This window comes from Epinephelus moara, chromosome 13 (assembly GCF_006386435.1).
Source record: "Epinephelus moara isolate mb chromosome 13, YSFRI_EMoa_1.0, whole genome shotgun sequence".
Classification (NCBI taxonomy): domain Eukaryota; kingdom Metazoa; phylum Chordata; class Actinopteri; order Perciformes; family Serranidae; genus Epinephelus; species Epinephelus moara.
In genome coordinates, this window is record NC_065518.1 from 7,323,877 (window position 1) to 7,350,748 (window position 26,872).

Sequence of the window (26,872 nt, forward strand, 5' to 3'; positions counted from 1 at the left end):
GTTCTTCCTGTTACATGCATTGTCTGTTTTCAAATTACACTTCCATTTTCACAGAGAATGTAGTTTGTATAGTCTCTTTCAAAATAAACGCACTACGTTGGTACAGCACCGCAAATTTACGTTTTTTCCTTCAACAACAAACACACGTGGTTGGGTTTAGGAAAAAAGAACAGGGTGATATTCGATGGTTGTTTGACCCATACTCTGACCTTTGCCCCCTTAACTTACGTTGTTGTCTCGCCACGTTTTCCCCTGACGCGTATCATGCTGAAGTGACAGGACTGCTTTTTCCGTCAGTGTCTGACACCAGAAGTCACCGACCAAGCGCTGGTTTTCGACGACTTCGAAGTAGGACCTGGTTGAAATATCTCAACATGTACTGAATAGTCTGGCAAAAAAATAGTACAGATGTTCATGGTTCCTAACAGATGTATGAGGAAATGTTAGCATGCTAACACGCTAAACTAAAGTAGTGACTATGATAAACATTATACCTGCAAAGCATCAGCCCTGCAGAGCTGCTACAGCATAGCTAAAAATTTAAGATGGAAGCGAGACAGAAAAATTCCTGAATGTAGTGTGTGTGTGAACAGTGAAAATCACAAGTGGTGCCTGAAAGGTTATTGGGAACTTTGTGTGAAAGAGACTTTAATCATGTGCAGTCAAGAGTGACGTTTTAAGGTCAGCCAAACTGGTCACATTCCCCCAAATTCCCAAAGCAAACATGCATCTTACAGCACCCACTCAGTTTTTATCTTCTGTATGGAGGTTAGTCAGTTAACACAGTGTGCGAGCAGCTGCCTCAACAACATGTAACCCTGACAGGAAATACTGAACCTCCCTTAATTTTAATGAGAGGTGACTCAGAAAACCAGTCAAGCTTAGGGCCTGTCATTTTTTCATTTTCAGTCACTGTTTTTTTTTTATAAGCCATGGTAGCTGCCCCAAAATGTTTTACGAACGTAAATGTCAGAGGTGGAAACTACTGACTTTTAGAACTGCAACTACAAGTCCACTGATCAATCAGACAATTGACAGAAATTAATTGGCAGCCATTTTGGTATTTCAAGAAAAAAAGCCAAACCTTTTAATGCTCCAACATTTTGCAGATGATGTTACACTATTATTATAATATTATTTTATTTTTTCAATCTAATCTGACATGTTTGTTTATAAGGACAGAAGCATGGAAATACAATGTCTTGTCACCTTTAAGAGGGTTGCTTCGGAATCAACAACATTCAAAACAAAATAATTATTAGTTGCAGCCTTAAGTGTTTGTGTTTGCCGGACATTCAGGCATCCTGACGAAAATAAAGCAGCACAACTCGTCCAGACAGCCAAAACTGAAAGCACCAACAAACACTTGCAGAGCAACGGAGCTCACATCCCTCTTAAGTAACTTCAGTCAGCACTGGGCAAAGTACTGAGCATAGCGTGCAACCACAAAGAATATGCAAATAAATCCAACACCCTACCTCCTTAGTTTTTGTAAGAGGCAGTTTTTTGTCTGATAACACTCAAGCACAAAAAACAGCGACCAAGCAAGCAAGCGAGCCAAATGAGCAGTTATGTTTAAAGAGAAACTACGTCCATTTTCAAAATTCATACATGTTATTCCTATGGTCCAAGACGGCCCAGAAATGTAAGCAAACATGAAAAAATCTCTCTGAAATCCAGAGTGCCAAAAGCCAAACTTGTGATGTCACCAAGTATAAAGTCTGAAGCTGCTCCATAGATGCAAATGACATCATGCATCAGTGTACTGCCCAGATGGAGGGCAGGAAACTGGAGGCAAGGCACAAATGCCCATGATTTGCGCCGTTTATGGCTGTTCCAATAGCTCAACCTGAACGGCTAAAGACTCTTAAACCCATGGCAGTTAAGCAGGCAGATGGGGATGTGAGTTGGATTGCAGAGGAGGATCGAGTAGCGTGTGGGTAAGGTGGGGTGTGTAGATATGAAGGAGTTTTGGGGCTTGTTTGGTGAGAGGCAGAATCTTGAAATCAATGCGATATTTAAGAGGAAGCCAGTCAAGCTGCTGGTGAACAGGAGTGATATGATCTTTTTAAACATGAGTTGGATGCGATTACAATGTGCTGTGACAACTTCTGTTAATTGTCACCTGCCAGATTTTCAACAGCGTTTAGTTAGATTTCAGGGAATGGTTGACCTAGTAGGTGGCAAAAAGTTAGCTAAGGTTGGCTAGTGAAGTTAGCCTGACAGAGGGACATTAAAGTACAGAGTTGAAATATAAAAGACATTTACTCATTTCAGTCATGGACCAAACCACACACAGTGGTTATAATCCTTTCGACTTTTGTACGCTTTTATCAGCTTGCCGTGTAACATTCGTAATGTCAGGAGGTCTAATGATTAAGGAGAAACCAGGACCCTGTGGCTGGACCAGTTGGGAACCACTGTTCTAGATGACACTGAGACCACCCAAGGGAATGTACATTCTCCGTTTAAGGACTGAGACCACTACAATAGAATAAAGCTTATTTGGGTATAAAATAGACAACAAACATTCTGTGGGTTCACAAAATCTGTCGCTCTATTCATTGTCTATGAAGCAGCTCCAGACTTTATACTTGATGACACAAGTTTAAGACTTACTTCTCAGGTTTCTTGCTTTGAGAGAGAGTCGCTCGTATTGACAAATACTGATTGAACTTTCCTAGACAATGGAAATAACATATTAGAATTCTTAAGTGGAGTTCCCCTTTAAGATGAAAAATGCCAATACTGGAGATGAAAAGATGACAGATGTATCTTATAAACTATATTGCTTATGTCATATCATCCATTGTTGCCCAACAACATATTCATTTTTATCATTTACTTATTTATTAACATTAATGGCAGTGTTTAAGTCACATACATCATCCTGCTGCTGCAAACACTCACTGACACACCAAATGTGTGTTCATCTGTTGCGACAAATAGTCCCACACAAATAACATGATGCAGTATTTCACACATAAAATTCACTGTACAACACTCTGGGTTGTTTTTCCACATGTCTACTCCCAGGTTTAAAAACAGATGTGACAGAATTGGGAGTGTATCGGTCGGCAGTGAGGCCTGTTCACTGTACACACCACCAGAGGGCCTCAATGCTCCAGTGTAGTTTCACATTATACAACGTGCAACAACATAAACTCACAACCTACATTTCCCTACAAGAAGTATTTTATTCTCACAATATAGATACAATTTTTACAATAACAAAATGATATAAATATACAATACAGAAAGAAGAAAGACAAGATGTATATACAGGCAACACTGACTGTGGGTGTACCGGTAAAGCTCTCCCTCCAGTAGAAATGTAAACAACAGGAGGACACTGTGTGTGTTGTGGATCTGACTGAACTATTAGAGGAGACTACAGCTAAGTGGTGCAGCAGTGTGTCGATCTCAGACAGGATTGCTGCAGGTCACATTACAGAGTAACTGCCATGCTGCGGCAGCAGGATAAGACAAAGAGACCCCTCGAAGAGGAAACATTCATGTTCTTTTTAATCCCCCAGGGTTGATGTTAAAAACAGTGTTGAACACATAAACAAGAGAAGAGACAACCCTCTATAATCTATTGTAAAAAAAATACTAACTAGAAAACTGTAAAAGTGCTTATGTTGTTCATTATGTTTAAATATTCAGAGTAAGACATTTTAAATTCAGTTAAGACTTACACAACAGCAAGTGAAGCAACCTTTCTGCATGAAGACAGACTTTAGATAACGACTGCGCATAAAGTTTTTTTTGTAAATATGTAAATAGGTGTGATTATCTACACGTTGGAAAGTGGGGTTTTCCTTTAACTTCAGACTCGTGTAAACACTTTATAACAACCATCATTAATACATGATATTTTAAGTTTAGTTAATAGTTGTTTACCGTTTACAAATAATGAAATGATAATTAATAATTACTAATTATTTAAGTTTTTTTTTAACCAAACTGTTCTCTTTCCCATCTCATCAAATACTTGGTCAGCAGCCATATACGTCAATCTATGCTGCTCTGGGTACCCCTCCTGCGTTGGTTTTGGACGTTCAGGGGCCGAGTGTCAATTTACACTTATTACATGCATTGTGTCTTTTCAAAATAAACTTCTATTTTCACAGAAAATGTACAATTTCCGCTTGTTAAATGCATGAAGTCTGTTTTTAAAAATAAACTTGGAACGTAGGTAACTATAGGCAACAAAAGCACGTGGTTAGGTTTACAAAACAACATCATGGTTTGGCTTAAAATACAGGGTTCTCAAATATTTTCATGGACTAAATTTCAGAGCTTTTCCATGACTTTTCAAGGACCCATGATATAAACATGTCTTACCAAACTTGCCTATCGTTTTTTAAACATGATAGATTCAAGCTGTATTCAAACATAATTTTAGCTAGCTGCCATACATTAAGGAAGGGACGGAACGTGGGGAGAAAATAAAGAAACGTACATGATGGTAGACAAAACGTTGTCACATATTTACGCATATTAGAGCTATGTTACTTTGAAAGCTACAGAAAATAGATTTCCCTGATGTTACATCACATACAACATTGTCCATGGAAGCTTACAGCAACAATTTCACTACACACAACAAAATTCCTGACTTTTCCAGGCCTGGAAAATGTGACTGTGATATTCCATGACTTTTCCAGGTTTTCCATGACCAAGGGAACCCTGAAAAGTAATATGTCCCTGACTAATTTAATGTCACGTCCCTTGACATGTCACTGGTGTAGCAGGCGTCACATACTAGCACACTACACTGTTACAAAAATAACTCAATTGACATTTGGTTTCACACAGGAAATGAACAGTGGTTTCATGGGTGAAAGCGCAGACCACCTCCACTCCCACCTGTCCTGTGCAGATTTTCTTGCTCTTCATACTACAGCAGGTGCTACAAGCATCAAAAAATGCTGCGGCCCAGTTTGTCTCATACTGCCGCTAAAGGCTGCCTCTCTGCCTCAGTATGGGACACTGATGGTCGCTGACCAAGTGTTGATGTTTGGTGAGTTGGGAGTGAGACCAGGTTGTTTTAAAACAGTTTATTGTTGCAGACAATCTAATATTTTATATACGAGATTAAGTAGTTGTTAATGGTTAATAACTGGTTTGTCAACAGTCTATAAACATTATTAAGATGCTTTTTTGAAGTTCTCATTTATGATAATAATACCTTGTTAAATGGTTGATGAATAAATACTGTGTGGTGTATCTATTAACATTATATTGGTGACCATTACAAAGTTGCAATGTTTATAGATGCACCACACAGTATTTATTAACCATTTAACAGAGGTAGGACCCAAGTCATTCTTTTGCATCTATAACACAGCAACTTCGTAATGCCCAACCAAATAATGTTAATAGACGCATCACACAGTATTTATTCAGCAATTAACAAGGTATTATAATGTTTATAGATGCTTTACAAACCACTTATTAACCATTAACAAATACTTAATCTCAGATCCACCTTATTGCTAGCCCCCATGATACCTTGCGTGAATTACGGGCTCACCTTCCGGCTGCGAACTGGAATCAGCTTTTTCCGATAGTAACGATATGTAACGGTACACTCATCCTCTTTTCTAAGGCGATTATGCAATAAAACGTAATACACACCTTCTGTTACACCTGTTCAGACGGGAAACCGCAATCTTACCTCCGACAGCCATCTCAAATTGTTGTTTTTCTTTTTCAAGCAAGCAGTGAGTGAGCAACAAGTTTGTCATGCTCTAATAGCATATTGTTGAATTTTAAAAAGCCAGAGCTAGCTTATTGTAAACATCTACTCCATCTAAAAGATGATTTATAATTTCTCACAAACGGTCACTAACACAACATTTAACACATATTAATTTTAGCTCCATGTGAAATCAATAAATGTGATGTTTACCAGCTAATGCTCCACTCGTCTGCCTTAACATAACCCTACGTATCCCGTATTGATTCAATAAGGAATGATGAATTTTATTTTCTTATACCGGACAATCCAGTATTAACACTGTACAGTACAGGTGGCAACCTATTCCTCTCTGTAGGCAGGTGATAAAAACTGTACCACTGGTTACAGGAACAATCTCTTTTTGTTCTGGCTGCATGTTCAACACTGTTGTTGGAGCAACAAATTTCAGTCTGGTTGTTAGTAACGTTACAGATGTGGACAGTGCTAAAGGCACCAGAGCTGCTCAAAGACATTTTTAGAAAATGCTAATTTAACGTTAGTTAAATATCCGTAAAAATACAAAGCAATTTTAGCTAAACTGAAGGCGAATTACTTCAAAAAAGAACTGCAGCTGGTGGTTAGTCACCAAGATTAGCCACTGAAACCGACCATATACAATCAAAGTCACTAACTACTTCTGCTGTCGCCATTATCATTTCTACAGAAGTGCCCTCAGGAATAAGGTGGATATAAAATGTTAGATTGTGTGCAACAATAAACTGCTTAACGAACCTGGTCTCACTCTGACCTCATCAATCTGACGCTTGTTCAGCAGCCCTTGGTGTCCAATACCAAGGTACAGAGGCAGCCTTTAGTGGCAGTATGAGACAAACCAGGCGGCAGTGTTTTTTGATTCTCAGAGCAACCGCTGTAGTATAAAGAGCGAGAAAGTCGGCATTGGGCGGGTGGGAGTGGAGGTGGTGCGGACTTTCACCCATGAGACCGCTGTTTGTTTCCTGTGTGAAACCAAAAGTCAGTTGAGTTTTTTTAATAATAATGTAGTGTGCTAGTATGTGACGCGTACTATGCTAACGACGTATGTCACATGACGTTACATTACATTGGTAAGAAACACACTTATTTTAAGCCAAACCATGATGTTTTTTCTAAACCTAACCACATGCTTTTGTTGCCTAGACCTGAGGGGAACTGCCCATTGGTCCGACATCCCATTGTTCCGACCATATTAAACCCATTGTTCCGAAGTCCGTTCCGAAATCATCATGATGCCCTGTGGTTAAGGTCTGGTTAGGTTTAGGCACAAAAACCACTTGGTTAGGGTCAGGAAAAGATCATGGTGTGGGTTAAAATGAAAAAGAAAGTGACAAACACATAAGCTGTGAGCCTGCTTCACCTCAAGCCTTTCCCAGCTGACCCAGAGCCGGTCGCAGCGCACCATCAAGGTAGAAATACGCCCGCCGGGAGCCATTCAGCACCGCGGACCGTCGAACTAATGGGATGTCGGACCAATGGGCTGTCGGACCAATGACATGGACCCGACCTGAGGAAGTAAACCTAAAAATTAAATTAATTACCTACATTTAAGTTGAATTTGAAAAACAGACTGCATGCATTTAACAAGCAGAAACTGTACATGTCCTTGGAAAACGGAAATCTATTTTGAAAAGACCCAATGTGCATAACGAGTGAAAATTGACACACTGTCCCTGAACATCCGAAACCGGCACAGGAGGGGTACCTAGAACATCATAGTTGACGTTTAGGAAATGAGAATGGGTTGGTTAAAAGAACACAAATAATAGCATTACTAATATAAGCAAACATCAATAATTATCATTTAATTGTCTGTTAACAGTTCAATAAATTATTGATTTACCATTGATTAATGATGGTTATTGTAAAGTGCTGTCTGTGTATTAAACTAAACCATCACTCAGCTGTGTTTGAGATTAATTTAAGATCAAGAAAAACTTGATACAACCTGAGGCAAAACTTCATTTAAAATGTACAGCAAGTGTGAGCATTACTGCTAGAATTATTGTTAAAATTAAGTTAAGCTCAGCAGTTCTGTTAATGTAAACACATCTTAAGTTAACAGTCATGGCGTTTACATCTAAATGCTGAAATGTAAAACAAGTGTTTGACGTCTGAGAGGGGACTGAAAAAATAGACATAACATTTATAAGACATGCATACATCAGGGATGAAATCATCTTAGAAAACAGGAAGGTCTCTCAGTCTTACACAGTCAACTGCTCTAACTTGACCTGGAAGGGATATAAATAGTGCAATATAAACTGGGCCTTCAGATGTTAACTGCATTAACTGGCCCGCGTTATAAAGAATAACAGAGATCAGGGTTTCACTGGCAGATAAACGTCATCACTATCAGCCTTGTTTTTCAGTTATTAATTTGATAAATGTACAAACTCCAAACTTCATATTGTGTCTGATTGAAAGAATTAGCATGCAGAGCCCTCACATTGATGAGATTCCACATAAAAGTGACTTAAAGTAAGCAGGAATAGGATTTTGCTCTGTTTTGACTTTTCAAAAATGAAAACAAATGACTCCCGATTGCACGGTTTTAGCCATGAAACGGTTGTGTGTATATTAATTCAATTTTTAAGTATCTTTCTGTTGGAGTTGGATAATAGCTCTGCGTTCATGTCACATCAGAGGAACCAAAAAAGACTGGATATCTTGTTGCTTTAAATGCACACTCTGTGTATGACATTAACCCAGCCTATAAAAGGATCACCAAGGTTTTTTTGCCATATGTTGTTCAAGTTGCTCTCTGGTTAGAAACTGGGGCACATAGTTTGTTTTTCTGGTAACAGCCATATCATGAGAGAGGTTATTGAGGCCTCAACCATAGCGTGCATTAACTTCAACTGGATTGCTCTATCTTGCAAATTAAAGATGAATTTGTCACTAGAAAGAATCATATCACAGATCTGGTCAACCATGATGATTCATTAGCAAGCTGTTTTAACAGCTGACAGTAAGTGATGCAGTTCCCTGAAAGCGAGTGTAAATTTAAAGAGGACCTATTATTTTCAGGTTGTATTTTAGGTTTGTACTAGAACCTGTTAACAAGCCAGTCTAAGTTTCCAGGTCTGCTGTGTCTTGGCCTCACTGGCCAGTGTTGCCAACTTGGCGACTTTCTCGCTAGATACAGCAACTTTTCAGACCCTCTGTGCAACTTTGTTTTTAAAAAGTAACTAGCAACAAATTTAGCATTTTATTCAGACCACTAGGGAAATATATTACATGTTATATTGTAATTCATTCCCATGCATGCTGCTCAGAGTAATCGCAGTCAACATCAGTCAATATCAGGGGTCTCTCCCCCTCTCTCCTCCGTGCAGTAGATATGGGACAGGCAGGAGGAGAGGTGACACCACTCGCTCTGAGAGTTCAGGTGTAGTAAGTTTCTAGGGTTACGTTGGCGCTCTTGCTCCCTGCATTGGGAGCACGAGAAAGTAGAGCGCTATAGTGTAAACACCGTTGCTCTCGTGCCGTTCAAAATTTCTTTTCAGGATTTTTCAGTTGAATCTAATCAGCGTCTTTTTTATGCCTCTATTAATGCGCAATGGCGTCACCAATATGCAAATGAGCATATGAAGTCTGCAACACTGGTCTCTGCAACATCATTGCAGCTGGTGCATCACTGTAACGCAAAGTAGCTACAATTTCTACCTTGAAAAATCACCAGTAAATGTGTCTGAACCAAAATCTTCACCACCAGACATGTTCCAGCAGCAATATGAGCCAAATCGGGGTGAAATTAACAACATCAGCAACCAAGTTTAAATGTTTCCCTGACGTTAGCATGTAGCTACATGTAGCAGTGTAGATTATGTAATGTCTTTGGCCCAGGCCCGCCCTACTGTGCTGTGATTAGCTAGTACTTGTCACATTGGCAGCGTCCAGAATGGAGGCGGTCAGGGCAAAAAGGTCATGTTCGGGTTAGTACTGGCCAATCACAGCACAGTAGGGTGGGACTAGGTGCAACACGCTTGGGAAAAACACAGCTTGCAGTAGTGTGCCTGGAGCAGACGAGCGAGAATCCATCACGAGGTAACGTCAGCTCATAGGCAAAGAAGAAAAAAAAACATTGGAAAGCCTGAGATTACTTTTAAGTATGTTTAACTAATTATCTGAAACTTTGGCCACGTTTAATATGAACATATGGCATTGTAACATTATAAATATGGCAGATAATCAAAAAAACACATAATAGGTCCCCTTTAAATGCTGAGAAATCATCTCTACATGTGCTTTTTAATTTGGAAATGTTAATTTGAGTAGCATTTACCCTCACCAATACACAGAGAAAAGCATTGCAGGCACAGACATTAGTCTCTACAGTGGGACTTACATTAAACACGTACAACTTGTAATTGAATATTTCAGCATATTACTATTTGTTTTTACAGCCAAATTTATTATCATGTAACATGCTAACTTGTTTATTTTTAATCGTCTCGCATTTAGCATTAATGTTGGTTTATATTTGCTGATGTCTTTATGGTTACTATCAGAGAAAACCATGCCCTCCAGTTTCACTTTTAACCAAAAAAGACACTTGAATATCACATAGAAAAATAGAAATTGTTTGTTACGGTCAATGATGGAAAATGCAGTTTAAATATTCATTAGCACTGTGTAACCTCTTCTTCTAATGTGGAAAAATTCAACTGCTAACACTACTTCCTTGACTGGTAAAAAAAAAAACAACAGGGAGGAAGACAATTATTTGTCTTCTGCTGTTTGTTATACGATCGTCTCTCTCAGATTTGCAGGGAGGGTAAAGAGGTGTGGGTTCGGGGCAGAATGTAATAAAACCTCATTAGTAATCTCTACAGGAACAACCATGACATTTGGCTCGGGGGGCTCCTCTGGACCACTCTGGGCCCCTGTGTCATGTGACACTGTCTCAGGAGTAGGAGGCTGTTGGCTTGCTAGAGTTTCTAAATCAGCCTGCTCCATCGCCACTGCAAGGTCCACATTGCTTCCATAGAGCACTCCCATCCTTCGAGCGAGCATGCCCTCTTTCTCCGGTGCATCTTCACCTTCGTCCTTTCTACCCATCCTCTTACAGCGGTGCATAAAAGCAGCATGGTGTATGCAGCGTCTCAGCAGGTGGGTGCGGTAAGCCCTCTGAATGACTACAGCAGCCATCTTCTCTTCTTTGTGGCGCACCGTCGTGGTGATCGGTGCAAAGGAGTCTGAGGTGGGGTTGCTCAGGATGAACTTGGCCTCAATGCTCTCCCGCATGGCCACCATCTCAATTGTGTCTCCCAACACCATCTGCGTGACGGCCGACAGGACATCCAGGCAGTGGATCCGGTCCCCAATGACCAGGGGTAGATCCATTTCAATCAGGCGGAGCCTGTTGGGCTTAGCAACCCTCAGTGGCGGCTGCAAGGTGTCACAGAAATCTGAGAGCTGGCTGTACTCAATGAACTGAGTTCCATCTACATCAAACTTCTCCCACGTCTCATTGAACATCTCAAAGTCCTCCTCACAGAGAGCGTCGCCACTCTCCTCCTGCGCCACATTGAAGTTCTCTAAGATAATGGCGATGTACATGTTGACCACCACTAAGAAAGAGATGATGATGTAGCTGCAGAAAAATATCATGCTCATGCCCGGGTTGCCGCAATTCCCCTTTACATCCGTGCCCGGGTTCTCAATGTCTGGATCGCAGTCTGGATACTCCTTGTTCAGCATTGGAAGTAAAAGCCCATCCCAGCCGGCTGACGTCGTGATCTCAAACAAGCAGATAATGCTGCCACCAAACGTCTCAAAATTAAATATATCATCAATTCCGGCCTGTTTTTTAACATAGGCAAAGTTTGACATGCCAAATATGGAGAAGATGAACATAATGAGGAAGAGCAGAAGGCCAATGTTGAATAGGGCAGGAAGTGACATCATGAGAGCAAAGAGAAGCGTCCGAATGCCCTTTGCTCCTTTAATGAGACGCAGAATCCTGCCTATTCTGGCAAGTCTGATGACTCTGAACAGAGTCGGTGACACAAAGTACTTCTCGATCAGGTCAGAGAGCATTGTACCTGAAATAAAAGGAGAAAATATGTGAACCCAGATTGTCTGTTTGAACACAATTTGCAGTTTCTAAGTAATAATTCACCCACCCGCTATGGACAAGATGACCACAACAAAGTCAAAAACGTTCCATCCGTTGGTGAAGAAGTATTGTCGCAGGGCAAACAGCTTCAACACGCACTCCCCAGTGAAGACGACAATGAAAGCCACGTTTAGCTTAAACAGGAAGTCTTCCTTCTCCGGGCTCTGGTCGTCCGTCTCCACCATCATGGTCACCATGTTGAGGCAGATGAGCACCATGATGAAGATGTCAAAGAACTGCTGACTGATGAAGTCAAACACCATTCCCTGGATTAGGTTCTGTAGGTCAAGGAGAAGGCGAGGAACAGAAACACAAATCCAACAGGGTCATTTGGCCTGTTCACACCAGCAGTGTGCAGAAAGGGTCAGCGCAGGGGTCACCAGTGACCTCGTCATACCACGCATGCCGAGCTGATGTGTCATTACTCCGGTCACCTCGTTAATACTTTTCAACATCAAACAATGTAGTTTAGGGCTAAACTAATGATTATTTTCACTATTGTTTAATCTGCCCATTATTTCAGTTGTTTTTTTGTCAATTAAATGCCAATGTGACGTCTTTACATGGTATGCTTTATCTGATCAACAGTCCAAAAATAACAAAATGTTCAGTTTATTATCATATATGACAAAGAAATGCATCAAATTTTCACATCTAAGAAGCATGAACCAGGCAAATATTTGTTTTTTTTGCTTAAAAATGTCTAAAATGGTAATTAAATGACCAGAATAGTTGCCAATTAAGTTTCTGCTTATTGACTAATCAATTGATCGAGTTTTTGTTGCAGCTCTAATGTAGTTAAAATGCAGTTGTAGTTAAAAACTAATCTTGAGTCTTTACCAAACAATATAACTCATGTTGTTGGTTTAACTATCAGCTGTAAATGAGTAACAAACCGTTGGACGTGGAATTGGCTTCTGTGGCTTTTTGGAACCAAGTTTCTTCATGGCGTCGTAGTACTTCTTTTGTTCCTCAGTCATGAAGATGTCTTTATCTCCAAAGTGCGGACACAACAAAATACAAACGTCATTATACTGTAGGTATTTGAATGATGTATAGATGTAACTGTTCAGTTGCTTTTGTATTGGCGCAGAATACTTCTGGGGGGAAAAAAAAGATACTTATCTTTTTCTTCTGTTGGTTGAAATTGTCGATGATGACACCAATGAAGAGGTTGAGTGTGAAGAAAGAGCCAAAGATGATGAAGATGACAAAGTAAATGTACATGTAGAGGTTGATCTCATAAGAAGGCTGCTCCTCTACCTAAAAAGGTACAAAACAGGAAGAAATAAGAGGAAGCATTCCTTTCCTGGTTACTAGATATCCCAAGTGATCATTTGTTTATCATTTATTCAACCTGTATTACACTGTGTTTTTGAAAAAAAACGTTGTTTTTCTCACATGCCTCCACGGTGAACGAAGAATCCAAAAACTGAGAAAATCCTTGATGAACTGAAGTCATAGGGGTCAGCATTTAACAACAGCAAAATTATATAAAGATATCAATTTGGAAACTCTCACCAAACTCGTGCAGTGTAATCCAAGTCTCATTCATCCAACTGTATGCTCAGTACTTCCCAAACAGAGAGCCCTCTCTGACAGGGAACTAAACTAAAACTCATTGATTCATTTTACTTTGCTGAACACCGGAGCTGCTGCTCTACCACTGCCTCAAACAGTTCGTTTGTGTTATTGTGTGACATATTGAAGCTGAACTAACCCTTTAAAAGTCACACAATAACACAAACAAACTGTTCGAGGCAGCAGTAGACCAGCAGCTTCCATGTTCCACACGGAAAAAATCCTGTTTTTGACAATCTCATCAAAAGACGTTTGGTTTTGAAGAGAGCACGATAACTTTAACTTTCAGTTCAAATTCCTGTCGGATAGGGCTGTCTTGGAAACACAGAGCATACAACTGTATAAATGAGGCTTGGATTATACTGTGCGAGTTCTATGAGAGTTTGACAACAGATTTGTTGATATAGTTTTGCTATTGTTAAACGTGGACCCCTATGACTTCAGTTCATGAAGAATTCTCTCCATTTTTGGATTCTTCGTCCACCATTGAGAAAAACAAAGTCTTCTTTACAAATTCACTGTAACACAGGGTGAGTAACTGAGATACAAATGTTCATTTGGGGGTGAAGTATCCCTTTAAGAAAGATGGTTGAGAAGACACAGGATAAAAGGTTATACTGGTGATACTAGTCAGGAGAGGCAGTTGTTGATCCAAAGACTCACTTCACTATCACCATCTGTCACATATATATTATATATATATTCAATTAACTTAAAGTGCAGGGGGCTAGTAGAGAGGGAGGGAAGAATATATGAACTCCCGACTTGGATTTATTGATATTATTTATTTTATTTCTATCCATATACGCAATAAAAAAAGTACCTTTTTTAGTATAATAAGTGTGAGGTCTTACACAGCGCACCAGTTAAGGCCGACGCAGCTGCAGTTTTGCTGTGCTTGCATCATAACAGTTAAGTTCTTAAAGTTAAAGTAAAATAGAATGAATGAAGGGTCTTTTCAGGACATAACTGTAAATAATAATTACCTCTCTTGAGTCAACGGCAGCATACATGATGTCCATCCAGCCTTTAAAAGTTGACTGAAAACACAGCACATTGTTTCAAAATCACTGAACACAAACATTTTTACAAGAATTTTATTTCCAAGTATATAATAACGGAAACAGCACTCCTCACCACTTGAAGCAGAGACAGGTAGCCTTGTCCCACATTGTCATAGTTGACTTTGACGTTGACCCAGCGGGCCTCCTCTGTGGCCTCTTTCACGGCCATGCAGTCGCTCTTGTTGTTGACCTCGTCCATGGGGAAAAGCTCATCCGAGGTGGTATTGATACAGCGGTAGAACTTCCCAGCAAACAGGTTGACTCCCATGATGCTGAAGATGAGCCAGAAGATGAGACACACCAGCAGCACATTGAAGATGGAGGGAATCGCTCCAATGAGAGCGTTCACCACCACCTGCCCAAAAGAGAGGACTTTGTTTAAATTAAGGGATTACATATAGAAATGTATAGAAATGTTTCCTAGTTAGTTTAGTTTGGAAAAGTGAGCAACAAAGTCAGCAAGTTTTACCAGAATCCTTACCTCAGGCAGCGCTGGTACAGCAGCCACGGTAAAAGCATGCAGTCAGTACACATTGTAAAAAGGAAGCCAATCAAATTAGTGTGAATATGCACTAAAGATCACAACAGTGTTAGTGGTGGAGGAAACATTCATACTCTTTACGTAGGTAGAAGTACCATTACAGCAATGGATAAATACTCCATGAGTAAGGGTGTTTTCACACTTGGTCCTTTTCAGCCCCCTAAACAGAATCAGAGTGGTGGCTCAGCACTTTTTGCACATACTGTATGTGAACACTCCAAGAGAACTCGAACCCCTCTGAAGTGAACCAAACTCAGACCACCTCCCGAGATAGTCTGATTCCTGTTTGCTTCAAGTCCGCAGTGTGGTTCACTTAACCTGTGTCTTGTGAACACAAAGTGCCCCAGGTTCGCTTTGCTCTTTGCCATTGTATTCAGCCCTCTAAATCACATGCTGTTGCACCGGGACACTTGAAAAACTATATGAAACTACGTCGGCCTGTAACGCTTGCAAGGACGCAGGACGAGTAGTTTGGTCCACAGAAGATACTACACATCTCTGTACTTTAAACAGCAACAGTTGAAAGTACAGAGACACTAAGGTTTTCCTCCAGTTTTAAGTTCATCTGAAAGTGAGGGGCTTTATAATGTACAGTGTCACGTCAAAGTAAAAAAATAAAATCGTCAATATATATTAGGGATGCACCAAATATTCGGTAATCGAATATATTCGGCTGAATATTGCAAAAAACACACACATTCAGTATTCGGTGGTATAAGTGAAAAGCAAGGCCGAATAATAGCGGCGTGTTTTGATAACGCAATCAAACAGCGTGCGGTGACGGACGGAGTAAAATGTCGGCAGTGTGGCAATATTTTACTCTGTCCGTCACCGCACTCGCATTTGCGACTAAAAATAGTTTTGTGCGAGCAAAATAAATCATTCAGCACGCTGTGCGAGTACAGATTTCAACCAGCAGCAGAAATGAAAGGCGAATCCCGCCGGTTGTGGGTTGAACGGGGGTCATAGACACAGACAGGAATGTATTCCTGTCAAATACGGCGGCCATAGTGCTCCGCGGCGCAAGATAAGGCTTACCGGCGACGGAGAAGTCCGGCTCCAGTGATTTCCTCTTCTTGGCGTCATGACTGCCCAAAAGCACCTGGACAGCCGAGCCGTGGCGGCACACAGTATGTGACGTGTCAGAGGAGAAACGAGCCGTTCACATTTCTCTCTTTGTGGCAGTAACGGTCCACAAACCTCACCGCACTTTAGGGACTGTTCTTTACTTATGAAGGGACTGTTCTTTACTTGTCAGGGGAGGAGGGGGGCTGGTTGATTTTTTTTTTTAATTTATGCGAAATGCATTTGAATTGCAGTTAATTATTTCTCACAACAGTATTCGGTATTCGGTACTTGGTATTCGGCCAAGCGTTTAATTTTATTCGGCTTCGGCCACAAATTTTCATTTCGGTGCATCCCTAATATATATTATATATAGACTATAGTGTGGACAGAAAGATGACTGAGGCCCCATCAGAGCTGAAGTTGACCAGAAACTGAACTGAGTCCTCTTTCAAATGAACTGACAATGTGAACACAAAAAGTCCCTTTTCTGTTGATCCACTTTTTGGTGCACTTTAAGAGGACTGAGATCGGTTCACTTAAAGAGGACTAAATGTGAAAACACCCCAAGAGTCCTGCATTTTAAACCATTCTTATGTGGAAGTACCACTACAACAATGCAAAAATACTCTATTACAAGTAAAAGTCCTGCATATCAAATCCTACTCAAGTAAACGTACCACTACAACAGTACAAAAATACTTCATTACAAGTAAAAATTCTGCATTGTAAATACGACTTCAGCACCATTTAAACGATGCAAAGATAGTCTACTACTAGGAAAAGTTCTGCATATAAATTCCTACTAGACTAAAAGAACCATTTTAACTGCTTTACCTTACCAGACAGCCTTTTCAACGGGGAAATGAAGCCGTTATGTTGCTTTCTTCAAATCACAAGACTCCTCTGACAAAAATAGTAATTGTTATTGTGGATACGGACTATCGCACAGCACTTTCGTTGGCTTCCGTGCCTGTTAGAGGGTTAGAGGAATATCGTTTCGGAGGGTTGTCATGGATCAGTCACAAAGAGGCATGTGAGCCGGGCTAGGGATGTTTAAATGTAGCAACATCATCATGCAGAAACCTACGTAAGGTTATGAGGGACAGCGTAAAAAAACAACCAAAAAAACACACACATTACGACCAAATATTAATGTCTGGATTTCAGTACATGAGGAATACTGCTGGGAAGCTGCACAATAATATCAAAACCTCAAAAAATAATGGACCCACCATGTAATCTATTGTTTCATTTTCATTTAAAGAACTTATGTGTGCTTAATGTAAAATATTAATCTGAAAAGTAACTCTAGCCATCAAATAAATGTAATCCTGTGTAAAGTAATGTAATAATGAATGTAAAAAAAAATACTCTGAACCAGTCAGTATAGTTGTCAAATAAATGCAGTGCCGTAAAAAGCAGAATATTTCCCTCTGAAATGTTTTGGTGTATGTAGGAGTATAAAGTAACATAAAATGGAAATACTCAAGTGTACTTAGTTACTTTCCATCACTGGTTAGCCATGCACATGGTTCAAACATGGTCACACAGCCAGAGACTCACCCTCATCCCTTCAAATCTTGACAGCGCTCGAAGAGGCCTCAGCGCCCTGAGAGTCCTGAGGGATTTGATTGGTCCAAGCTCAGCGTATCCCATCCAGTTGGCAGCTAAACTAATCAGGGAAATCTGTGACAGAATCAAAACATTTCCTATTCAAGTGTTACCACGGATTCTATCTGACATTAAAACAGGTTTGTGCACATGTTCTGTTGTTACACACACACACACAGGTCAGCTTTAAAATGAGAAATCAAAACTTACATCTACGATGAAAAAGTCTAACCAACACCAGGCGTTGGTGAAGTAGGTCTTGAAGCCGTACGCGACCCATTTAAGGAGCATCTCGATGATAAATACGTAGGTGAAAACTTTGTCTGCGTACTCCAGAATAATTTTGATGGTTCGGCGTCTTTCTATGTGTATGTCCTCAAAGGCCTGCCAAAGGGAGACATGAGACACCTAGATACAGGTCCTAACAGTAATAGAGTATCTTAACACTCTCATAAAACAGTCAGCATTTCTAAATGTGTTGCACTGATGGCAGCATGACTCACCAGAGCTCCACTGCTAAGGAGGATCATGAAGATGATGAAGGTTTCAAACCAGTCGTGCTCCACAATTGTGAAGCAAGTTCTGCGGAGGTTCCACCATTTCTTGCCTTTACCTTCGGTGATGTCCACAGTCAGACACGGCCAGCGCCTGACGCAGTCTGATGGGAGAGGACACCAAAGGGTCACTGTCTGTCATTTTACAGTTCATGGTTACAGGGACGGTTCACCCCCAAATCAAAGATAGATATTTTATCCTCTCACCTGTAGTGCTATTTAACAGTCTAAATTGTTTTGGTGTGAGTTTCAGAGTGTTGGAGTTATCTGCCGTAGAGATCTCTGACTTCTCTCTAATATAATGGAACAAGATGGCACTCGGCTTGAGGTGCTCAAAGCGCCAAAAAAATACATTTCAAAGACTCAACAGCAATGTCTCTTTCCAGAAATCATGACCTGGTTACTCAAGATAATCCACAGACCTTGTTGTGAGTAGTTTCATGTAGGAACTATTTTCTTTCTACTGAACTACACCCACCAACTGTATCACCACACAGAGGGAAGGGGTGAACCTACTACTAGCTCACCTAGCACCACTGGGCTAACGTTACAGCTCAGCCGAGGAGGATGCCACAAATGTTTACATTTCATGCTTTCACGAGCACAAGCCTATCGTCCCTGAGTACATGCACGTTTCCTCTGTGTGGTGATACTGTTGGCAGTTATCGTTCGGTAGAAAGAAAATAGTTCCTACGAGAACCTGCTCACAACAAGGTGTGTGGATTATCTTGAGTATCAGGGTCATGATTTCTGGAAAGAGACATTGCTGTTGAGTTTTTCAAATGTATTTTTGGTGCATAGAGCACCAGAAGCCAAGTGCCATCTAGTTCCATTAGGGCTCATACACTTGCAACGTCTTCTATCGCCTGGAAAACACAAGGTCGGGCACTGGGTGCTACTTTTGTGCCAACTGTCAAAGGCGCAGATGTGGTTTGCACCTGATGTTGCTTATTGACCATAACCAGCACCTGGTCATAGCCTACTTAGTAGAAATCCTGAGTACAGAGCTGATCTCTTTCCAGACGTTGTTTAAGTTTAGGCTATAATAAAATATTCTCCATGGAACGGATGTAAAGCTCTGCGTAGCTCTGCACTAAAATGATCAATATCTTCTCCATATTTATTTTAGACTGATATTTACTGAAGAAAGGAAAGACGTCTACTGGCTGTGATTGGTTGTTTCTTGTCACATAATTTCCAAAAGTTTGTTTATGTCATGGTGGAGCCGTCTCACCCTGAAAAACAGGCGCTTGGGCAGGGTAGCTTTTGAGCGCACCTCCATGTGTCTACACTGACAACAATGGATTTAAAGGCAGAAAAACACACCCTGTGTCCAGGCCCTTATATTGAATAATAAAATATAACACTACAGGTAAGAGAAAAAATATGTACTTTAGATTTTGGGGGGAACTGTCCCTTTAAATGATTCTGTTTTACAGTGGTTGTTCATACCGTCAGTGAAGCAGGCCTCTGGCTCCTCAGGTTCTGGCTCTTCTTCCTCCTCTTCTTCTGGTTCAGGCTCAGGTGGCTGATAGTCCACTGTGCTACACACTGAAGAATCCCCATCAGTCAAAGCACCCATCAGCTAGTCAAGAATTACAATTAAAGCTCAGTTACAAAGCCAACATGCAAAATATACATTATGAATGCATCAAACTACAGATGAAGATTTAGTCACAAGGGTCCTTTTGTTCACGTGAGTCTGAGGAGTTACTCACTTTGACATTTCCCAGCGTACTATGTTCATCTTCTAAGTTTTCCTGAAATAGCACGGGAACAGAGAATGAACTTCAGTAAGCATTCATGATGAGCAGTGAGACGAGTTTGTCTTTCCAAAAATATACTTTGACATTTGCTTTTGGTTATTTCACAGTAAACAACACAGCTAAAGGTCCTGCACAACACCTCAACAGGTGTTCTCACTTACACTGCCTGATTACACCTCATCTCTGGACTGTGGGGGCACATACAGACGCTGCTGCACACCTCCCTCATACTCTGTTAGCTTTCTTTTACCTTACGTCTTTACCACTTATATTAGCACAGAGACTTTAGTGACCTCACGTGTAATCTAATAAAAGTAGTGCAGCCATAAAGGCCCTGCTCATCCATACAGGTATTTTCATTTATTGTAGTTGAAGAGACCTCTACTCAAGTTGTGTCAAGTTGCTGTGCTTTGCTGGGAATTGTGTGGGGTTTTTAAATTACATGTACCAATAAAAATGATAAAGGTGTAAGTAGCAACATCCTACTTAAGTAACATACATAAGGTGTAATTAGAAATTAGTTTCCCATGAACTTCTACTGAAGCCTGAATGATGGACAAAAAATGTGACTTTACGTCCATTTTAGGATCCAAGTGTGGGTGCATTTCATCGAACGGAAATGTAATGTAGTCATGCTTTACTGGAGTGTGACGGTGTTCCTTAGTTGTGCAGAACATTTCAACAATGTAGTTCAGGAGTGCCTCGGGAGCTGCATGGTTACAGCACATGCCAAATAACAGCGATGGCCCGATCTGATCCCAGCCGGGGACCTTTGTAGCATGTTGTACTCCGCTTTTACTCCCCCCGTTTCCAGTCTTACTCTTCTCGGTCAATTATCCAAAAAAGGCAAAAAGGTAGTAATAATAATGTAGTTCAAAAGGCTGTGCATGCTTATAGTGTTTTGAAAGAAAATCAGCAAATTTCCTGAGTTAGAAATCAGATTTTTTTGAATAGCCAAAACTTGTGGTCACTGTTGATGAGGTTATAATGAGGTCCGTTTAATACATACAATTTGCAGCCGAACTCCCGCACATTGTCTAACTTGCAATAGTTATGCCTGATGAAGGTGTGTGTCCCTCTGCTGTGCACCTGTTTTGAAATAAATGTATGAAGTATTCTTTTGTTCTCATTTATTACGTGCCACAATATATCTTCTAACTCCTATTTCTCAGCTTAATTTGTGAAGTTATGTTATCAGAATGGATAATTGTCGGATGACGTGTCCATGATTGTCACTGTGACTTTTAGTCAGTTCAATTCGATAAGCTTTCTTGGCATGACATTTCGTGTTAAATGTTGCTCTGTCTCGACCAATCTCTGAGGACAGAGCTGACACAACCGGTCTTCTTTAGGCAGCCTGTGCCTGCCAGTCTCTATGTCCAGGCTGTGATCACTGAGTCTGTTCAAAGTCAGTCTGATCTGTCATGGTGGTCAGATAGTTTGCCCTTGTGTACTGTCAGTTTAGGGCCAAATGGCAGTGAGGTTTTTTTTTTTTAGGTTTTTCTGGTAGATGTCAAATAGTTGATGTAGTTTTCTTCTTCTTAAGCTATAATTTGGTTGGGCTGGATTGTGCGAGGGTTGTCCTGCATATAATGTACAGCATACTGTCAATGTGCCCAAACAGATGAAGTACTCAGTGCTGAAGAGGCTCATCCTGATGGTGTTTTCAAAAAACTCAATTTATATTATTTAAACTATCATTTTAAGATTGACACTGACGTAAAAGGTGACACGTTTAAAATATAGATGCTGTTGGTAGGTGATGCAGTGCAAGTGTACGTAGATGAATGACTAGACTGAACTGGTTGATTTCTTTACTGTACTTACCGAGAAGTGTTTGTTTTTTTTCTCATCTGAAGTCTCTGAGTCATTGGCATTATCACCATCATCCTCTTCATCCTCGCCCAGGTTTTCAAAGTCTGACTCTCCCTGAGCGATCGGCACGTTGAGACTGAGTTCTCCATCCACAATAAATCCAGAGGGCCGGCCTTCAACCAAACAATTAGGTATCCCATCTGCCATTTTGAAATTCTGACCGGTGTCCAAGTGGTTCATTTCAATTTCCTCTGCTTTAGGGTCCTCGTCGTCCGTCGGACCCTGCTCGGGCTCCTCCGGCTCTTTGGGCTTCCTGCCGAGAATCTGCAGGACAGTTCGAATGGCGAAGGCTTTGAACCAGTCGATGCCTCGCGTGATCCTGCCGATGGCAATCTGGAGGTTGTTCATCTCTCCGTCGTCGTCCCCCGCAGAGAGGTTGTCCCCGCTGAACGAGCTGAGCAGCAAGGCCAGGAAGAGGTTCAACACCTGAGGAAAGAAATGTGAAGAAGTGATGGAAGGTCACATAATAGAAACAATTTCCTTTTTCACCTCGAAATGACAAACTTTGCCTTGCAATAGATGCACAGTCCTTTCAGTATACAGCTACAGTATATGAAATATCTACAATTATTCAGTTAATATTAATGATTAATTTGTGGGGGGGGTTTTAGGTGAAGTACTCCTTTAAGAGTGATTGACTCCATTATAGTATAAAATGGATCCCTGCTGGGTCTGTAAGTTAAATAATTGTTAATTTTCCTTATTGCTGCATCAAAGTGAGCCGACATTGCTGAACTAAACACAAAGTTCCCAACTATCTCAGACACACATCACATATGGAATTGGTCCTGGAACGGCACATCAATGAACATTATTTCGTCTGCCTCCTGTTGCAGACGCAGCTATCTTTAGTGTCTAAACCTGTTAGTCAATTTCTCGGTTCCTATTTCCCAGGTTTAGCGGGAGATCATGGTTACACGGCAGGCTGATCTCCCTCATTCCAGGGTGGGAGCTGTGAATCAGTAAAGATGGCTGAGGGGGGTAAAGATGAGCTGCACAAACACAAACCCGACAGTGGAGGAGTGGGAACACACATGCTGTTAGATTTAAATAAAAAAATGTACTACAACAACTGTAGCAGGTTTTTTAGTGTTAGTAATGATCAAATAATGCTCCAAGAAGAAATATAGATAGACATAGATATAGATATATCAATCAGCTGATGTAAAAAGTTCCGTCTTCATCTAAAAGGAATGGTTTAACATTTTGCGAAATACACCTATTCACTTTCTTGCTTAGAGTCTCTCATATCTATCAATCTGAGGCTGGTTAGCTTAGCTTAACATAATGTCTACAAGCACGGGGAAACAGTGAGCCTGGCTACATCCAAAGGTAAAAAAATATCTGCCGACCTGCACTTCTAATTTACATGTAGTATCTTGTCAGTTGAATCACACAGTGAGTCTTTTAGATACTGTAAGGTTGCCAGGCAATCAGCGGGTTAGACACCCGTTTCCTCCTGCCTCCAGTCGTTATGCTAAGCTAAGCTAAAGATTTAAAGGAATACTTCAACCACAAAACGATCATTTGTTTATCAGTTACTCACCTTGTGTTTATTTTTCTTGCATGCCTTCATGGTGAACGAAGAATCCAAAAACATTCTTGATACATTTAAGTAAAAGGTGATGTGTTTAACATTAAAACGATATCAGAGCCTCCATTTATACACTCTCACACAACCCATGCATTATAATACAAGTCTATTGATCCAGTTGTATGATAGGTACTTCCAGAACACATGCATTTTTGTAAAGTTTTTAAAACACTTCCGCATTAACAGTCTCACACACGGAAAAGTGGTGCAAGTGCCTACTCACGCACGCACTTGCCAAGGCGTGCTACTTGTATGTAGAAGTGTTTTAAATAGTCAATTTTGTGTTTGGGGACTACTGAGCAAGGGACTGGATAAATGAGACTTGGATTTTACTGTACTAGTTGTGTGAGAGTTTGTAAACTGATGTTTCAACATAGTTTTGCTGTTTTAAACACGGACTTCTTTTTCTTCAATTCATCAAGAATTTTCCCAGTTTTTGGATTCTTCGTTCACCATGGAGGTACTTGAAAAAACACAAAGATTTATTTCATAAATTCAACATAACATGACCTCTTCACAAAACTCTCCGCAGGAAAGCGAACTGGCTTATCAAAATGCCGCTCTATTCCTTTAAGATTTCCAGCTTTGAGAATCAATTCCACATGTTTTAATAATGATTGTCTGAGCCGTTTAAATACATACAATAACATTAAAACTTTAGTGGTTTCCTTTCTCTTTAAAAAAAGAAACTTGTATTCCAGGATTCAATAAAGAGAGAAGATGAGAGCGTGGGGATTCAGGAGCATTTTTGATCTTGAGTGGGCTAAAGAGAAAAGATAATGAGCACAAAATTATCACATGCCCCTAAATATGCAAGTTAAATCCACTCCATATGCTGTGGCGCTGATGGCCTAATATGATTACCTCTCCATCAATTACGGTTCAATCTGCTATCAAATGACTTTTCCTTAACACCCAGTCCCCCCTGCCACCTGAGCCCTGCTCGCTCAGCTGTCTGTGCTTGTTCCATCAGTGGCAGCGTGCTTACTTGAGCCGGATCTTAGCACATACTCAAGGTCAAAACCACTGTTTGGTGGCTCAAGTCATTTGATTTAAATAGAACCCCCCCCCCCCTCCCGTGAAGTGTGGAAGTATACGATTTGCATTTATGTCAGTGCAGATAGCGTGCATCACAAAAAAGCCATCTAAGTTCTGGCACAGTGTGGCCGTTGCAATACTTTTGTCAGCTTGACAATGAGCCATTTCCTTTCCGTTTCTATGAATAACCTAACAGGAAATGGTTTTGGCTCTGGTCTTTAAATATGATGCTGAGATGATGTCTGAGAGTGATCGGCTGTATTATCTGTCCTACGTCCTTGTTCCGTGAGGCCAAGACAAAATGTCAGGGACAGTATTTCCATGCTCCAGACATTCAGGATTCTTCACCAAGTATCACAAACTGCTGCCTCTTCACGCAAATTCACCCAGACACTGTGTGAAGAGGTTAGTGAGTCAGATTACCAGTAATATAAAATAATACATGGTAATATTCTGTTCGAATCTGTATGTGTCCACGTTGTAGCTCAAGACACCTTAAACTCCAAAAACCATGCAAATCTAAGTTGTATTCTGTTTTATGTGCTCTCTGTACTCATACTATGATACCTACAGTGCCCCCTGGTGGAGACAATTTTCTCCCCCAGCTGTGTCTGTCTAACAATAGACTGCTGAGACATGCAGGCCACAAAATCTCCTGGTATTATAATAAGATAACTGTTAGATTTAGAAAGATTTTACAAAATAGTTTGTCAGCTTTACAGCTTCACAGTCGTGACAGTTGCATGTATAGTTGAGCGTCAGCACGTGTGAGCTCAGGAATGATTGTCTCCTGAAGATTTACTATATGCTGATTTAAGTGCCGACTACAAAGAGACTGACAACACAGCCACAACATAAGAACCATCATTTACTCTGATCGCAGCCAGAATTATTTTTATCTGAGTGAAATCGAGCTGTGTAACATCATCTCTCCTTCATTACATGTATATCAGCTTTAGGTTGTGTTCAGACTTACAGTAGTAAGTCGTAGTAAACAGGGTAGCTCTGCTGTTTACCTCGCAAACCCCTAGACGGAGACTATAATGACTGTGATAAAATACTGCCTTGGAGTATTATAAACCGCTGTCCAATGTTTTGGCGTCTGATAACATCCTACTCGCCAGAAGAAAATGTTGACAATGTACATTTCTGCAAACCACAAACATTTGCACGTTTCATATCATATCAACATTTCTCAAGTGATACAAGCTGATTTTCTCACTGGGAGGTGGAAAGGATAGTGGATGGCGTGTTACCAAGGTGAGACGCCTGCCAAGCTGCAGACCACTGTTTGAGACCAAAAAATAAAAACAAACAGTTGTGTTTTAGCAAGTCATTACTGTGCTTCCAGCAGCATTTTAGGCACAAAATGTGGGTGTTTTTTATAGACCTGTCACTGTATTTCCTGCAGCTTTTCACCCTCTAAATGCGGGTGTTTTTTAGGGACCAGTCAATACATTTCCTGCCGCTTTTCAGCCTCAAAACATGGGTGTTTTTTAGGGACTTGTCACTGTATTTCCTGCAGCTTTGCAGCCTCCAAACGAGGATGTTTCTGATGGACCTGTCACTGCATTTCCTGCGGCTTTTCAGCCTCCAAACGTGGGTGTTTTCATGGACCTGTCACTGTATTTCCTGCGGCTATTCAGCCTCCAAATGTGGATGTTATTTTAGGGACCAGTCACTGTATTTCCTGCTTGTTAGCTTCCAAACGTGAGTGTTTTTTATGGACCTGTCACTGTATTTCCTGCAGCTTTGCAGCCTCCAAAAATGGGTGTTTTTATGGATCTGTAACTGTATTTCCTGCCGATTTTCAGCCTCCAAACGGGTCCATGTCATTGGTTCGACAGCCCATTGGTTCGACATCCCATTAGTCCGACTGTCCGCGGTGCTGAACGGCTCGCGGCGGGCGTATGGTGCGCCGCGACCGGCTTGAGGCGGAGCAGGCTCACGGCTTATGTGTTTGTCACTTTCTTTTTCATTTTAACCCACACCATGATCTTTTCCTGACCCTAACCAAGTGGTTTTTGTGCCTAAACCTAACCAGACCTTAACCACAGGGCATCATGATGATTTCGGAACGGACTTCGGAACAATGAGTTTAATATGGTCGGAACAATGGGATGTCGAACCAATGGGCTGTCGAACCAATGGGCAGTTCCCCCTCCAAACGTGGGTAGTTTTTATGGACCTGTCACTGTATTTTCTGCAGCTTTTCAGCCTCCAAACGTGGGTGGTTTTTAGGGACGTGTCACTCTATTTCCTGTGGCTTTGTAGTCTCCAAACGTGTGTATTTTTTTATGGACCTGTCACTGTATT

The 26,872-nt window shown here is 40.8% G+C and overlaps 1 protein-coding gene across 2 annotated transcripts in view; it reads right to left on the minus strand.

Annotated features, from left to right (window-relative positions):
• Positions 1-4,977: 4,977 nt before the first annotated feature.
• scn4aa (sodium channel, voltage-gated, type IV, alpha, a) overlaps positions 4,978-26,872 on the minus strand; it is a 44,100-nt gene continuing 22,205 nt past the window's right edge. For both annotated transcript variants that reach the window (XM_050059845.1, XM_050059844.1), the window contains 12 exons: positions 21,877-22,350; positions 20,002-20,043; positions 19,736-19,868; positions 18,233-18,387; positions 17,940-18,113; positions 17,682-17,804; positions 14,583-14,864; positions 14,432-14,485; positions 12,990-13,127; positions 12,761-12,865; positions 11,872-12,142; positions 4,978-11,790 (listed from right to left, as the gene is read on the minus strand). In XM_050059845.1, coding sequence (XP_049915802.1) covers positions 10,487-11,790; positions 11,872-12,142; positions 12,761-12,865; positions 12,990-13,127; positions 14,432-14,485; positions 14,583-14,864; positions 17,682-17,804; positions 17,940-18,113; positions 18,233-18,387; positions 19,736-19,868; positions 20,002-20,043; positions 21,877-22,350 — 3,255 coding nt within the window. In that variant the 3' untranslated portion in view covers positions 4,978-10,486. The remainder of the gene's footprint in view (positions 11,791-11,871; positions 12,143-12,760; positions 12,866-12,989; positions 13,128-14,431; positions 14,486-14,582; positions 14,865-17,681; positions 17,805-17,939; positions 18,114-18,232; positions 18,388-19,735; positions 19,869-20,001; positions 20,044-21,876; positions 22,351-26,872) is intronic.